This window comes from Pelodiscus sinensis, chromosome 5 (genome assembly GCF_052426305.1).
Source record: "Pelodiscus sinensis isolate ZL-2025 chromosome 5, ASM5242630v1, whole genome shotgun sequence".
NCBI lineage: Eukaryota > Metazoa > Chordata > Testudines > Trionychidae > Pelodiscus > Pelodiscus sinensis.
In genome coordinates, this window is record NC_143056.1 from 92479436 (window position 1) to 92497309 (window position 17874).

The 17874-nt window shown below is 43.5% G+C and overlaps 1 protein-coding gene across 1 annotated transcript in view; it reads left to right on the forward strand.

Moving 5' to 3' along the window:
- Positions 1-17874, forward strand: part of SLC17A6 (solute carrier family 17 member 6) — a 59789-nt gene that overhangs the window by 22781 nt on the left and 19134 nt on the right. The window contains exon 4 of the mRNA XM_075927750.2: positions 16834-16948. Within this exon, the coding sequence (XP_075783865.1) occupies positions 16834-16948 (115 nt within the window). The remainder of the gene's footprint in view (positions 1-16833; positions 16949-17874) is intronic.

Genomic DNA, 17874 nt, shown 5'->3' on the forward strand with positions numbered 1-17874 from the left:
GGGTAAAGACAGAATAAGGATGACAGCATTTGCAAGATGATTCTGTTAAACATCTTTTTGGAAACAAATCTCTGTGATATTCTGGGCCAGATCTTGCTCCTTGCTTTGTTCCCTGGAATTGTTCTTGCATTGAAAAAGAAATGGAAGACTGTCTTAAATTGTCTGTCTGGGAATTATGCAAGGTGGTTCCTACATGAAGTAAAGACAGTTTAACTAGGCATACAGCTACTGCTAGCATTTTGCGATAGATGTACCAGGGATGAGAAAGAGGAGGATAGATTGGGGGCACAAGATGTTACACTCCAGCAATTTGTCCTACAGAGCTTTATTAACTGGGGAAGTTAAAGCTGACTTGCTCTAATTTGTACTGGGGTGATAAACTAGTTCTGGCTTCCCCAAAATCAGCATGGTTGAAAGATAGCAGAAAGCCACCTAGATTCCTTCCTGGGGTGCTCAGCAAGAAGACTTCAAACATATCTAAGGATCTAGTCCTGGGAGTGTTTGCATTTTTAAAGAATAAACGGCTTTCATGTTTAGCAATATTTGTATTTTTTATAAAGGTGGATAACACGTATCATCTGAGAGGAAGGGGAGGTGCACTAATAGGCATCTTCACAATCCACCAGCCTGTGCACATTTCTGGATGGCAAATGTCTTGTTTCTTCAAGAGGGGGCAACACCCCCAACTCATTTTAATGAAAGAGTTAGGAAAAATTATGGATTTTCACTTTTCTGTAATCGGCTCCCAAAGGGTTTTCTGTGGCAATGGAGATTTGGATCTAAGACAACGAAGCATTGAGAAAAAAGTTGTTATATAAATGTGCAGCACTAAATCTTGAAGTCCTTTTTCAATTTTTACTCAGTACCTGAAACAGTCAAAAACCTCCTCGAGTCACTGAGTGCACGTCTACAATGCCCACTTATTTGGGAATAAGTTATTTCAGAAGAAACCTCCAAAATGGCCTATTTCAAAATAGCGCGTCTACACAGCAAATGCCCATCGAAACACCAGAGCTATTTCAAAATAGAGCATCCACATTCATTGGAGTCTGAATTGCATTTAAGGCCACCCGGAAATGCTTCAGGCAGGGCATCAGGACAGCACTCACTTCCCATAGCTGCTGCTTGAGGCTATCTGAGGCTCATGCTTAAAAAGACCCCCCCAGCCCTGGCCCTGTACAGTCATGTCTCAGGCTCTTCTCCTTTGCCTACATCCTTGAAGGCCAGCAAAGCCTTTTCTGTACGCACTCTGGTTGCACTTGGGGACACCACAGTACTCCTGCCATAGAGCTGAACCTGCCACCAAGCAGTCAACAGCTCTTATATGGCATACTGCACCTCCTGCTGCAATTTCTGCAGGCTGCCCTCATGGCTCTGCAGGAGGACCCCCCTCAGTTCATTGCGGTGCACTTCCTCACCTCTCTCCAGGTGCTGCTCATGCAGCTCGACCCCACCCACCCTCCCCTGCACACCGTGCACTGCTGCTTCTGGCAACTGGACACCAGTTCTGACTGGTGGGACCGGTTCATCCTGGAGTGGTGAGATGACCAGCAGTGGCTCCAGAATTTCCTCATGTGGAAGGACACCTTTCTGGAGCTATGTGAGTGGCTCACCCCTGCCCTCAGGCAATAAGTCACCCATATGAGACCTGCCATCCCCCTCCAGAAGTGGGTAGCCATCACCCTCTGGACGCTCCCCATGCTGGACAGCTACTGCTCTTTGAGGAACCAGTTCAGTGTGGGGAGAGTGACCGTTGGGACCGTGGTCATGCAGGTATGGTGCTCTCGTGTTATTGTCCCAGGAGGGTGGTGAACTGCTGGCATGGGGTTCCCTACGGAAGGGGGGTGATTGATGGTGATGGAAGCTCCCTCCCCAGGAGGTTTTTCAGTCCTGCCTTCACAAAGCCCTGCCAGGGGATGAAGCAAGTCGGTGTTGCTCCTGGTGTGTGGGGGGAGGGGAAGGTTGGGCTCAGGGACCTCTTGAGGGCCCTGGCTACCCCCTGTTATTCACTGTATGTCTCCTTCTACAGATGGTTAAGGCCATCAACACCATCCTGCTGCACAGGGTCATCAACCTGAGCAACGGGGACCCCATCATCACCAGCTTTTCTACCATAGACTTCCCCAACTGCATGGGGATATTGATGGTGCCCAGATCCCCATTTGGGCCCCCAATGATTAGACATCCAAATATATCAACCAGAAGGGATACTTTTCAATGCTCCTGCAAGACCTTGTCAACCACTGAGGCCAGTTCACGGACATCTATGTTGGGTGGTTGGGTAAGGCACACGACGCTTGCATCTTCTGCAACTCCAGCCTCTTCCAGAAGCTGCATGCTGGCACTTTTTTTCCTGACTGCACCATCAGAGTCGGGGACGTGGACATACCCATGTGCACCATGGGGACACAGCCTACTTTCTGCTCCCCTGGCTGATGAAGCCCTAAACAAGACATCTTGAGCCCACCAACGAACGTTTTAACTCCAGTCTAAGCAGGGCCTGCATTGTGGAGGGTGCCTTTGGTCATCTGAAGGGGAAGGTTCTGTTGCCTCCTCACCCGGCTGGACCTCAGTGCATGGAAGTCCTCCAAGTGCTGGCTACATTTGTGTCCTCCACAACCTATGTGAACATAAGGGGGAGACATTCTTGCCAGGGCGGGAAGCAGAGGCCAAGTGGCTCACCAGAGCCTTCGAGCAGCTGAGCATGGCTGCCATCTGGCAGGCCCATCAGGGGGCTGTGCGCATCCGAGTGGACCTGAGGGAGAGTTTCAGCCAGGCCAGCTGCAAGACACTCCCCCCAGTGGCCCTGTGTGCCTTTCCTCCCACACCCCTTGCCTCCCCTGCCCTCCCTTCCTTCCTCCTTTCCATTCCCCCTCCCCCTTCCCTGCAGAAACAATAAACCACACTTTTGTTTTTGAACAATGAACTCTGTTATTTTATTTATTTAACTGGGGAGGGACATGGGAGAGAACCCAGGAGCAGGAGGAGAGTCTCAGGGCTGGGGCTGGGAGTGGTGCCTTCTTTGCGAGCCCCCTCCCCCACCTCTTGTGCGGGGTCCTCAATGACCACAGGGGACTAGAGGGAGAACACAAGCGGGGGCAGGAGCAGGGTGGGATCAGGATCAGGAGTGGCAGCAGGAGCAGCCACCAGGCAGTCAAGGATGGTAGTAAAAGCCGCACACATGATCCGGCCCTGCCAGGTGTTGCAGCGCAGCTGCAGGTCCTCCTGCAGTCTCCGGTCCTGCCAGTCCAGGGTGTGCTGCAGGGCATGCAGGCTGGTGATGTGCTCCCACTGGAGGACCTTGTGGGCTCACCTGAGGCCATATGATCGTGAGGATGGCACAGGATATGGGCCTTGCACCCCACTTACAGCTGGTCCAGCTGCGAAGAACAAAGAGAAGGGCAGTCTCCCCTGGAGACACTGTGCCTGAAGCCAGCCTAATTTCTGAGCCAAGACCGAAAGATCTTAGGTCAGACAAAAGCGAGGTGCTTTGAGCAAGGCCATCTGTGGCCTAGACAGTGGGCCCTTTCCTGCAGGGACACAGATGTCCCAAGGGAGGGAGGGGATCTTACTACCCCCACATCCCAGGGATAAGCAGGCATGGGAAAGTTGCTGACCAGATTAGGAGCCTGCAGGTGGGAGGATGGCCATGGGGCAGCTGAGCCTCCCTCCTTGTCACACACATGCCAGGTCCAGCAGTGGCAGAGTCCCACAGAGAGAGGGCTTTTATCCCTGCCCACTGGAGCAGAGTGGGGCAGGGTGTGTGTTCGTGCGTGTGCATGCGCACGAGTGGCAGATGCTCCTCCACCTCATTGTGCTGTCCCCAAGAGTGGATGCTGCACCAATAGAGTGGTCATGGTGTGTGTGTGGTGTGTGTGTGTGTGTGGTGTGTGTGTGTGTGTGTGTGTGTGTGTGTGTGTGTGTGTGTGTGTCTCATTTGTCCCCAGCCTCCTGCTAGTGATGGCTTGTGGTGGGAGGGTGTTCCACCCGGTTGTCAGGAGTAAGGCAGGCCTCTTTAGACACCCTGTGAGCCAGAGAACAAGGATCCACTGTTGCAGCCTCCTGACTCTGTGTGCCTCCGACTGGAGCTCCACATGCACAAGTTACTGTGCGATCCCCAGCCTGAGAGAGGAGTGTGCTGCTGCTCCTCACCACCCATCCCCTCCATTCATGTGTGTTGAGGGAAAATAATGGCACTCAACTGAAGGGCCTTCTCTGGCTTCGGACAATGCCTGGGAGATATCCTGGGTGGGGGGGTACCTGTTCCAAGGTGAGCATGACTTCGGGGCTGGCAGGCAGTGAGCTGATGTTGGCCTCATCCGGCTGCTGCTCCTCCTCCTGTTCCACACTGGTTCTGTCTCCCTCCTCCTCTTCCCCCACACACTCAATGGGCATCTCCAGCCCTGAGTCCACAACGAGGGCTGGGATTGTGTGTGCCCTCCCCAGGATGTGGTGGAGCTGGGGATAATATGGGAAGGCCTGCAGTGCCACCCTGGAGTAGGAGCTGCATTCCTTGGCCTTGGCACAGGCCTGCCTGAGCTCCTTGATATTCATGTGCACTCGCTCCTGGGTGCGTATGTGGCCCTTGTTCCCAGGCTGTCAGCCATCCCTCTGCAGACAGCCACATTCCTGTGTCGGGTGTGGAGATCCTGCAGATTTGTCTCTGCTCCGCAGACATCAGTGAGGCCCAGGATCTCTGCACCAGACCAGGAAGGCGCAAGCATCTTTCATCCCCGGGCAGGGTCCTGGAAGCTGGCTGCTGGTTCCTTTGCAGCCGTGAAAGGCTCAGTGGGAGCAATGGGGTCAATTATGGCAGCAGGGACATCTGTGCAGGCTGCTGCTCTGTGGCTCACAGCTGTCAGGGCCTGGTGTGCCACAACCCCTTTCCCTTGTGGCTGCAGCTTTAAAGGCTGCAGGGGAAAGGGAACTATAGAGTTCTGATGAGCATGGACAGAGTGGCCAACAGGGTACCTGTGGGATTTCCTGGAGTCCTCTTATTTCAAAATAACTCCAGCTGTCCTGTTTACACACATCCTATTCCAAAATAGCTAATTCAGAATAGGCATTATTCCTCGTAAAATGAGGGTTACACAGAATCTGGAATAAGATGCTCTTTATTTTGATATTATTTCAAAATAACAGGCTTGCCATGTAGATGCTCACTTTGTTATTTCGAAATAACACTGCTGTGCAGATGTGCCCTGAGAGTTTTGCCCAAGTAGAACCTGAAAACTACATTTGCAAACCTTCATTTCAGTAACAAACTACTAATCTATTTTGGCTTTCCACAAACATTACATTTTTTTGTTTTCCAGAATGAACGTGGAAGGGCAACATACTGTAAATACTTGTACAAAGACAGTCTCACAAATATGCACACTAGACGTGTTCACACAACTGTCTAGAAAAATTTGGGAGTTGACCAGTCCGTGATCAAAAACAATTATGAGAATAACAAATAATGAATAGTAAATACTCCAAGAAATAGTAATGTGTAGCAGTAGTAAGTAACAAGAAGGCTGTAGGTAATAAGGAAATAAATGTTAAACAATTTGTTCATGGTAAACAATTAACTGGATTTAGGATTTAAAGATTTGACCCATTAAGAATAAATCATTACTTTATTTGTATTCTCTTGGGCATGTACTGGCTAGAGTGTTTCTTCTCAGAGTTCTGCTTCATGGTCAGAATAAAATGCCATGTATTATTTTGATTTAATTTGTTGTAACAATATAGATATGAATAGTTGCCTCTCTATTTCTAGTGACAACCTTGGAAACAAAATGCTTCATCGTCAATAGATATTTCCTTTCAAATAAAATGAAGATTGGCAGATTTTGGATGGGAAATACCCTTTGTCCCTTTTATAGTTTAAAAACAATTATGGATGGGAACCATTTTCTACTGAAGTCAATGGAAGTCTTTCCAATAGCTTCAATGGGAGCTAGGTAGAGTTTGGGGTGTATAAATAAATATCTCTTTATGAAATGTGATGGGAAAATGTTCATAATTTTATTCTATGTTATTTGTTACCTGGACATATCTTTTACATTTATTTTTTGCATTAAATAATCTGTTTTATATTTGAACACATTAAGCCATTTAGCATCTTTCAATCTAAAACAGTTTCTCTCAAATGACCAAGAAATTCAAATTTGAAAACTGAGGTTTTTCTTTAAGAGCAGAACAATATTTAGTGAAAATAATTTATATTTATAAGGATTTTACTTTTTCATTTTCACATGGCTTTTATATAACACTAGAATATTTGTTCTGAGCATCACTGTTGTAGTTTGAGCAATTTGTCAATGCTTTCAATGAGTGATTTCAATACAACTATGCCAGTTTACATCAGCTGTGTATCTGAGCCCTAATCTGTAAGCACACAGAAATGGTTCTTAGCTTTTGAGTATCATCCTAATAGCTTTCATTCACAATCCTTGGTATTGAACATGTCCACATTATCACCACCACTAAGGACACCTCCAAACCTGCATTCCTTCCTATGTCATATATCTAACTTAATCAGCTACCCATCTGCCTTTCAGGAGTTTGACTCTTTTCTTCTATGTAGCCATACTACCATCATTTTCAGCTCAGTCTGGGATCTAGTGGTTCTTCCTAGGCAGCAGAAAAAAAGGTCTACAATACTGCACGATACTATGAGATCACATAGTGCCAACTGCATGCCAAAGGCAGAGGACAACAGTGGAGCTGCAGAATTGCAGGGCTGAGAAATCCAGAGATACATTTATTCTCTTTCATTTCTCTCAGAAGAGGACTATAAACCAAACAGCTGGAAGGCAAACATATATAATCCCCTCTGCAACTTTCCATTTTAATCACTTTTTTCCTGAGTCGTCATCATCTTTTCAGTAGCACAAAGAGGCAAACCTCTTGGCCATCAAACCTGCCAATCTGTGACACCAGCATCAACTGAACATTTGAAGTCAGGAATCCTGGTTTCTATTCCTGGCTCTGGAAAGGGATTGCAACTAGTGATTATAGAAGTGATTGGATAGAGGGTAATTTAAGGCCATAGGTTTGGCACACTCACTCTAAAAGGGTATGTCTACACTACCAGCCTAGTTCGAACTAGGGTGGTAGTGTAGACATACCCAAAGGGAGTATTACTGCTTGTATAATACTTGTGCCTCCCTGATAAGAGACCTGAATTCTAGACCCAACTTTTCCTGAAGTGACTATGTGACACTTATTTGTAAAATGCAGAGTTAATACTTGACTGATGTCTACACTTGAGGTCTGAGGCTTTGTTTGATAACAAGGGTTGTAAAGTGTCCAGAATTATAACTAGCAGAGATAAATGCAGGATTTCCTGTCACCCAGTTTAGTTCATCTTCCCTAGGCTACGTTGCTTGACTTGTTGGTGCAGCAGCAAAATAGGGCAAATAGATTCAGCTCTCATCTGCAATGTCTAAGAATCCAGTACACCAACCCCACAAAAGAAGGTCCCTATTTTGCTAGGTGTGGTTCACAATCCCTCCAATTCCTAGATGTGTTTCAGTAGTGTTTATGCTGGCTTCCATAGTGCCAAAGTTGCAAGCTCCCATTGACTTCAATGGGTTAGGATCAGCCCCAAAGAAAGACTTCAAAGACTGTAGCTCCTCGGGGAAAAAAATTAAAGTGTCTAAGTGACCTAGGAGACCAAGTGCCACTGACTTTCTCTGGAATGGTGAGGTGACATATGGGTGAGCTGAAAAACCAGGTAAGGTGAGGAGCACGGTGGAAGGGCAAAATAAGAAAATATGATGGCAGTTAAGGCACGGATTGAGGAGGGTGCTTAAACAGAATAATGTAGCAGTAGCAGATGTTTTGAAAGATGTTGCTCTTTGGTGGGCTTTGTTCTGCATGGCTGTGTCTAGACTGGCAAGTTTTTCTGCAAAATCATCTGCTTTTGCAGAAAAACTTGCCAGCTGTCTACACTGGCCGCTTGAATTTCTGCAAGAACACTGACGATCTCATGTAAGATTGTCAGTGTTCTTGCGGAAATACTATGCTGCTCCCTTTTGGGCAAAAGCCCTCTTGCGCAAATCATTTGCGCAAGAGGGCCGGTGTAGATAGCACAGTACTGTTTTGTGCAAAAAAGCCCCAATGGCTAAAATGGCGATCAGGGCTTTTTTGCGCAAAAGTGCATCTAGATTGGCACGGACGCTTTTCTGCAAAAAGTGCTTTTGCAGAGAAGCATCCATGCCAATCTAGATGCTCTTTTCCGAAAATGCTTTTAACGGAAAACTTATCTATTTTGCTGAACAGACTATGGGATTGGAGACAATTCTGAACCTAATTTTATCAAATGAGCCAGGTATGAGAAACAGGACTGAAGAAACATTTAATGTATACTGATCAGAATATTATCAGAATTTGAAATACTAACAAGGGTGAGATCTAGAATGGAGCAATCAACTGTTTTTGATATTAGTGTTTGTGGCACTGTAATATACTCTGAGAAAAATGCAACTTCAATTCCTATCTGTGGGGGCATCTATGAAAATGGGAACATTAAATACATATTTAGCAATGTTTTACATGAAAACTATCCTGGTTTAGTTCAAACTAGAGTAAATGTCAGCTGTGGACTATAAGGTTAACCAGAGTTATATAAAGTAATACACAGAAGACTTATATAAATATAAACACTCTACTAACGAGGAAGAATATGAGCTCTATGAAGAACTAATCAGCACAACAAGGTCAAAAAATAGATGAGCATAAGGAAACTATGTTCAACTGCAGAAAATAACAAGCTGTTTATATATGTTCATGTGAATGTAAAGGCATAGGAAGATAAGGAAGGACATATTTACTCAAGACTTTCGAATCATAGAATCACAAGGCTGGAATAGACCTCAGGAGGTCATCAAGTCCAGTCTCCTGCCCCAAAGTAGGACCAATCCCCAACTTGGTAATATAGGAAACAGGCTCACTGAAACCAGAGAGGCATTAAAATGATGCTACTATTTTTAATTTTAAAATAGTGAACAAGGATAAAGAGCTGCTTAAATCAGGAATAATAATTTTGGCACTGTCTTATCTTAGATTTGAGTTCATATATATTTAGAATAAAAATAGCAGGGGAACACGTTTTCAAGAAGCTGTGTTAAAACCTAGTACTATGGTGAAAAAATAATTCATTAATGTCATAGAGGAGCTCTGCGTTTATTGTGTCACAGGCTTATAAAATGCTATTGAATGTTTATTGTTATTTGTCCTTCTAAATAGGTCCCATCTAGAATATATATGTTTGTGATCATTCTTTAGGGGACATCTTTCTCCTTCTAAAGAGGACAGGTTTAAGAAGCCAACTTATATGTGTTTGGTGGACATTGAAACAAAAGTTCGGAAAGATAGTCTTAAACTGAAAACTAAACTGTAGAAAATAGGGTCAAGGGCTAGAGTTTGAACTCCATTCCAGTAGTGTAGATTTGCAGTCACTTAAAGCAAAAATGTACACTCCTTTAACTGATAATGGAATCTCTTGTCAGAGGGAATTTTGGGAATTACTTCCTTAAAAGGAAGTGGTAATTTCTAACATTCTCTCCTTTCTGGACTGACTGCTGAAGGGAATGGTGATTTCTACTGATTTCAATTAAGTTGCACAGACCACACTAGCTGAAAGTCTTAGCACAAGGAGGTACATCCATGAAAGAACAAACTTAAAATATGCACATTATTATTGTACAACACGCTTAACCAGATGATCTATTCAGAAAATACAGTAAAACTCCGGTGGTCCGGCATCCAGTGGTCTGGTACGCCTGATGGTCCGGCACCAACTGCAACCCGGAAGTGCTCCGGCAGCTGCTTCAAGTTGTTAGAGTAATTGATTAACTGCGGCTGGATCCACAGCCGACACGCAATTAATGTAACTTTCCTCTCTACTGCTGGGAGGGAGGGGCCAGGGGAAGGTAGGGGTCGGTGGGAGAGGGGGAGGGGGAGCAGGAGGGGGCGAGGGTGTGCCAAAGCAGCCACATTCAAGACGTTCTGGTCAGTTACAGTCACTCCGGCTGGATCAACAGCCGACACGCAGTTAATGTAATTTTCCTCTCTACTGCCGGGAGGGGGGGCAGGGGAAAGTAGGGGTCGGTGGGAGACCCATCTCCCTCCCCCTCCCCCTCTCCCACCGACCCCTACCTTCCCCTGCCCCCCCCCCCCTCCTGGCAGTAGAGAGGAAAATTACATTAACTGTGTGTCGGCTGTGGATCCAGCCGGAGTGACTGTAACTGACCAGAACGTCCTGAATGCGGCTGCTTTGGCACACCCTCACCCCCTCTTCCTCCCCCTCCCCCTCTCCCACTGACCCCTACCTTCTCCTGCCCCCCCTCCTCCCGGCAGTAGAAAGGAAAATTACATTAACTGCGTGTCGGCTGTGGATCCAGCCGGAGTGACTGTAACTGACCAGAACGTCCTGAATGCGGCTGCCTGCCTGTCACCGCCTCTCCTCTTCCGCTCGCAGGCTCTGCCTCCCTGAAGCAGGAGGGAGGGTTTGGTACACCCCCGCCCCCTCCTCCGCTTCTCCTTCGACGAGACCCGCCCCTGCCAGAGTACCTCCTGATAGTCCGGCATTTCTGATAATCCGGCACCACCTGGGTCCCAAGGGTGCCGGATTATCGGAAATCTACTGTAAAAGAAAAAATAAACTAAATCAAAAGCCCTCACACCCTGCTTATGAATAAGATAAAACTCACTGTACATTCTTTTTTTGACAGACTTGTATAGAACACTTATTCTACTGTTCTAGAGAGGCTGGAAAAAAAACAGTGTAGAACAATAAACTTGCATTTATAAAAGAAAGTTCCTAAGAGGCTCCTTTGCAAAAATGAAAAAAAAAATTAATAGGGCATCACTGTAGCATTTGGGAGAATCTGATTAAAATGAAAGGAAATGAACTGCACATGCTTTTGAGGGGATTCATCAACCAGGAAACAAAATCTATACATCAACTCTTCATTTTTAACACAGAATTCAAGCATCTAGGGAAAAACACAGAAAATGCTGCCAAACCATGCCATAAATATATACTGTAGGGAGCTGGATGTTGTTTAAAAGGTTGATAGGATGTATTTAAACAGAGGCTTCTTCCTGTACAGCTGCCCTTTACTGTTTATCAAAATTAAAAGTATAGTATATTCAATTTCCTATTTAGGGATTTGTATCAGTCTGTAGTCTTATGAAACAAACATATCTTTGGAAGATGTTCCTCCTTGCAACTAATCCTTCCTTCCTGCTTGTTCAGACTAAGGCCTGGTTCTCACCAAATTTGGGTCATTAGCCAAAGATAATGTTAACAAATGCCTTGATGACTGCTTTTCTATCAGTCAGCACTGGATGGGATAGCAAAATGTCATGCAATTGAGGGGTCACTATGATTTATTTTAACATTACGTCTTTTCACAAATAAATGGCCCCGCCTTAGTCACTGGCTGCATCCTTTTTGTGTCGTTCCAGTGACATGGGGGTATCCTGGGATGATGTAAAAATAGCATGGCTGGTTGGATGCTACCTGCTCCCATCCCACCATCCAGTGAACATACAGAATATTCCTGGGTGGACAAGTAACATGGGCCAGGAAGGAAGGGGACAGAATGCAGAGCCAGAAGTTTAGTCCATGCCAGCAATAACCATTAAGTGAAGTGGTGTACCTCCTTCGTCTCATAGAAAAGGCCTCTGCCTTGTCCTGGAGCATTTTGTCCTCCCTGGAGAAAGCTGGGGATGTGCTTCTCAGTATTCTGTGCCACATCACTGTGAGAAGCACTCATTTTGTGAAACTGTCTCTGCTGGAAGCAGAAGATGGAGGGAAAGCAGGGAGGGAGAGGAGAGAAAAGAATAAATGTGATATTAAAAAATGATTCCTTTAAAACTTCCCATTACAAACCCATTGAGGAATCTTTCCACTGAATTTTGAATCAGACTCATAAAAATAGGACCCTACCAAATTCACAGCTCATTTTGGTTAATTTGACAGTCCTAGGATTTATAAAACAATATTTCACAATCTCAGCTATTTAAATCTGAAGTTTCATGGTGTTATAATTGTAGGAGTCCTGACCCAGAAAGGAGTTGTGGGGTGGTAGCAAGATTATTATTGAAGATAGAAAGATATATATTGTTTATTTGAAGCACTATTACAGGCCAGATTCTGATACACTTAGGCCATGTCTAGACTACAGGGAAGATTGATGTTGCTGTGATCAATCTTCCGGGGTTTGATTTAGTGGGTCTAAAGAAGACCCACTAATTCAACCTGAGAGAGTGCCCCTATCAGCACTGGTATTCCTGCTCCTCGTGAGAAGTAAGGAGCTCAACAGAAACGTTTGCTCTCGTCAATCTCCTGCTGTGTGGACAGTGATTTAACATATGTCAACTACGTTAAATTACGTGGCTGGAGTTGTGTATCTTAAGTAAACCTTCTCCTTCAGTGTAGACCAGGCCTGAGTAATATTCAGTGGCACCATTTGAGGAGTAGGATGCTACTCATCATAACGCTGATACAATTTGGCCCTAAATTATCAAGAGTATTATATATTGTTAGCCTGCAGGATCAAAACTTTGAGGCAAACAGATGTTCTGAATGTTACAGTGGGTCATTTTCTTAGAGTGAAGAATTTGAATATTATTGTTTCATATCCATTTTAAATATTAGCAGGTTAAATTGTCAGTAACCCACAGTCACTTACACCAGTGAAAATCTGTTAACTTCAGCAGTTACTTCTGATCTACATCAGCATGAGACAAGAGTCAAGCCCCTGAGACCTGATTTTCAGAAGTGTTAAGCATATATGTAAGTCTAAAGGAGCTTTATAATTTCAAGAGGAGGCTACTAGTTTACACGTAGACATTGTGTTTAAACAGTGTCCCTAAGGAAGATACACCATGTCACTACATAAGAAATAATGACATTCACCCTCATTTGGATGTTTCATTGTATTTAAATAAATATAACAGAATGAAGAGAATAACAAAATATCTGAAAAATCTTGGTATGATGGGTTTAAACCAGAAACGCCATGTCTACTCTATCACTGATGGCAAAATCAGTGTCACTTGGGGGATGAAAAAAACATACACCCTCCTGTGTGACATAAGTTTTGGTAGCATAAGTGGTAGTGGGCACAGCTCTATGTCAGTGGGAGGGCTTCTACCACTGCTTGGTGGGGGACAGTTTAACTATGTTAACAGGAGATCTCTCTCCCATCAGCATAGACTACAGTGACCACATGCAATCTTACAGAGGTGCAGCTATATTAGTACAGCTGTATCACTGTAAGGTCTGTAATGTAGACAAAACCTTAGAATTCTTTAAAGACGTCAGTAAAGTAGTGGGTAGAGGAGAGCCTACTGACGTCATTAATTAAATTTCCAAAAGGCCTTTAACAAGATCCAGTGCCAGATGCTGCTAAAGAAGTTGAATGGACACAGGGTGAGAGATAAGGTATTGTGATGGATAAAAATGGGCCAGGAGACTGAAAGCAAAGAGTAGGACTCAAAGGTGAATGTTCATTGTGGCTAAAGGTAATCGTGAAATGCCTCAAGGTTCCATACTAGGTATCCATGTTTAATATAATTATTATTAAAAAAAAAAAAAAAAGAGGTGAGGAAAACAAGAAGTGAATTAACATTTTCAGATGCTTCAAGATTATTTATGTTAGAAAAGTCCAGAGAAGACAGAGGGAAACTTCAGAGAGACTAATCAAGCTTAATGGACATGTTGGTATGTGAAATTCACATGCAAAGTAATGTGTAGTGGAGGGAAACAATTAAACCAATCATATACATTACAGAGTTCTAAATTAATGGGTTTGACTCAGAAGCTGAATGCCATTATATACAACTCAATGTGCAGTTGTAATCAAAAAGAGAAAGAAGACAAGAGAATGTCTAAAGAAATGGGATGATAAATACGGAGAACATTATAATACCTCTCTATAAATAAATGGACCTCTTCTGGAATAGCATGTGCATTACTGGTCATCCATCTCAAAAAAGGTATTGCTGAATTAGAGGAAGTTCAGAGAAAGGTGATGAAAATTATTGAGTACTTAGAAAAAATATTTCATATGCATAGGGACTGTGAAGACAGGGATTGTTAAAATTAATGTGTCATGAATATGAGGGATATGTTAAAAATATATAATGGTGGAGAAGATAGAATAAGAATTTTTTCTCTCCAGGTCTCTTAATGCATGAACAAGGGGACAGACATTCAAAAGAAATGAAAAGATAAGAAATTCAAAATTGATAGGTGAAATTTTGCAGAATATTTACTTAGACCTTGAATAGCGATAGAAATGTAGACGTGTTAGTCTGGTGTAGCTGAAACAAAAAACAGGACTATGTAGCACTTTCAAGACTAACAAGATGGTTTATTAGATGATGAGCTTTTGTGGGCCAGACCCACTTCCTCAGATCAAATAGTGGAAGAAAACTGTCACAACCATATATACCAAAGGATACAATTTAAAAAAATGAACACAGATGAAAAGGACAAATCAAATTTCAGAACAGAAGGTGGATGGGGGGGGGGGGGGGGGAAGGTAAATGTCTGTGAGCTAATGATATTAGAGGTGATAATTAGGGAAGCTATCTTTGTAATGGGTATGATAATTTGCATCTTTATTCAAACTTAGGTGTAAAGTGTCAAATTTAAGCATGAATGACAGTTCAGAGGATTCTCTTTAAGTGTAGTCTTAAAAGGCCTTTGAAGCAGGATGCAGGTAATCAAGTCGTTGAGACAATGTCTTTTCTGGTTGAAATGGCAAGAAACTCTTTTTTCTTTGTGATCCTGTCTAATATCTGTTTTGTGGGCATTGATCCTTTGGCGAAGTGTCTGACATGGTTGTCCAATGTACATAGCAGACGGACACTTTTGGCACATGATAGCATTTCTGGATGCGCAGGAATATGTGTTCTTGATCTTATATAAACCTGTCCAACACATTATCAATAAACTACAACCTATATTGGAACAGGATACTAAACTCAAAGAGGCTCTGGGAGACAGACCCATAGTCTCCTATAGACAACCACCTGACCTCAAGATAATTCTTACCAACAACCACAGGATATACCACACTAACACCAACCCTGGTACCTTCCCTTTCAACAAACCCCGTTGCCAGCTTTGTCCACATATTCTCTCTGCTGATACCATTATTGGACCTAACCAAGTGAGATATAAGATCAAGAACATATATTCCTGCGCATCCAGAAATATAATTTTGACACTTTACAGTGGGTCTGGCCCACGAAATCTCATCACCTAATAAACCATCTTCTTAGTCTTTAAAGTGCTACATAGTCCTGTTTTTTACTTAGACCTTGGCACTCAATGCCATAGGAAGATGATTAAGTCAAAGTAATCAAAGCCAAGCATTTCAGAAAATAAAAAACATGGTTGGACATCTATGTGAGCATCATGAAGAATCAGCATCTTTATAATTACTGATTTGCATTTTGGAAGGGATATTAAACCTCATGTTTCAGGGCTTAAACCAGTCACAAACTATTACGTATCAAGAGGAGCCCTGTGTGGGTAAGAGGACGGACTATGCTGATGTATTCAATGCTGGTCACCATAAAGCTGTCTATACTGCAAACTTTTTCAAAATAAGCTATTTCAGGGGAAAAAAAGCTCCAAAATAGCTTATTTGAAATAGCACATCCACACCACAAATGCCCATTGAAACAGCACAGAGCTATTTCAAAATAGAGCATCCACACTGATTGGAGGCTGAGTTGCCTTTAAAGCCCCCCAGAAGCACTTTGGGCAGGGCATCAGGACAGCAGTCACTCCCTGGAGCTGCTGCCTGAGTCTATATGAGGCTTGTGCTTAAAGGGACCCCCCCTGTACAGTCATGTCTCAGGCTCTTCTCCTTGCCAACCTCCTTGAGGGACAGCAAAGCCTTCTCACTGCCTGCTCTGGTTGCCCTGGAAGACATCACCGCACTCTAGCCATGGAGCCGGACAAATCAAATCTTCATCCGCACCTGCTCCTGAGTGCAGCTGTGGCCATTCTGGCCCAGGCTATCAGCCATCCTGCTGTATATGTCTGCATTCCTGTACATGGTGTAGTGATCCTGGAGGTTTGCCTCCTCTTCCCAGACCTCATTGAGATCCAGGACCTCTGCACCAGTCCAGGATGGTGCCCTCCTCTTTTGCCCCCCAAGCGTGGGGCTTCACAGCTAGCTGCCAGCTCCCTTGTAGCCCTGGAGGGATCTATGGGAGCATGGGGGTCGCTCATGGTGTTGAGGAAGGCAGTGAAGGCTGATGGTGTGTGACATGGTGCTAGCAGGGCTTTCCTTGTGCCACAAGCCCTTTCCTCTGAGGCTGCAACTTTAAAGGCTGCAGGGGAAGGGGAACTATAGAGTTCTGATGAGTGTGTGGACAGAGTGGCCACCTGGGCACCTGTGAGAATCCATGAGAACACTTATTCTGAAATAACCACAGCTGCGCTGTCTACACACACCCTATTTTGAAATAACTATTGCAAAATAGGCATTATTCCTCATGAAATGAGGGCTACAGAATTTGGAATAAGAAGCCCGTTATTTAAAATTATGTTGACGTAACAGGTTTGCTGTGTAGATGCTCACTTTATTTCAATAACTCATGTTATTTTGAAATAACACTGCTGTATAGGCAAGCCTTAAGAGAATACTGGACTAGATAGACCATGAGTCTGCTCCAGTCTGGTAATTTTCATGTTTCTTTGTGAAGAATGTTCATTTAATACATACATGTCTCTGCATTTGTTTCTGTGAAAATTTCTGTTGTTTTGACAACTACGGTAACATTTTTCTCTGTTTTCTTTTACAGAGTGTTTGGGGCTGCTATATTGCTGACTTCCACTCTTAATATGCTAATACCATCTGCTGCTAAGGTGCACTATGGATGTGTCATTTTTGTTCGGATCTTGCAGGGCCTTGTTGAGGTATAGAAAAAAAGTTGGAGTAACAAGAAAATGTGAATGTGGATGTTCAGTAGTTGCTAACCAGTAATCTTTGTTTTAGGTGAAAAAGTATGATTCCAATTAAGAGCTATGCTATCCTAATGCAATGAAATGCAGCTATTTGAACTATTAGGTTTTGTTTTCAATGTTTCTTTCTTTCACCTATAAAATTTCATAGTAAAATTCCCTACTGTTCAGAGGGCCAGCACTTAATTTCCACTTAAATCAAGGCTGCATAGGCCTTGAACTATGCAGAACTATGGGTCGCCCAGAGAAAGTAGCTTGTAGACCAGCACCAGAAAGTGAGTACTTGCTTTAAAATCAAGCATGTGTTTCTATAATAGACCCTGACCATGTGCCCACTGATATTCAATGGGAGCAAAATATTGTATTGTACATTTGATAGTTATTAACATTTTTAGATCAGATTTGAATACATGTGCTCCAAATCACTAGTGCAACTTGTGAACACATCGTATTATGTGAAAGCCTTAGATCTGAATAAATATGTTGCATGCAAGGCAGGCAGTTAGTGTACTGTACTAGCTGTATTTCCATGTGCAAGTTAGGTACTTAGGCTTCCACACATATAAATTTGCATACATAAATACAGACACAGTCTTGCAAATTCATTGATGTAGGCAGATCTTTATACTTCCTGAAGAAAGAGAGAAAGAGGACTGGAAGATAAAAAGTAAAGCAAGATATTTTTAGAGTGGTCACTTTAAAATTTCCACTTTCCCTCTTTGATGAAATTCTGGATGCAAAACTAGCTTCTGAATAGGATTGTAAAGAATGTTGGCAAAGGATTCTGGAACCTTTTTGGATTTTGGAGTTTTTCATAACTTGATTCAAAGTCACAAAAATGTCCAATAAAAAAAGAAATTGGAATTTTGCAGGGCTTTTAT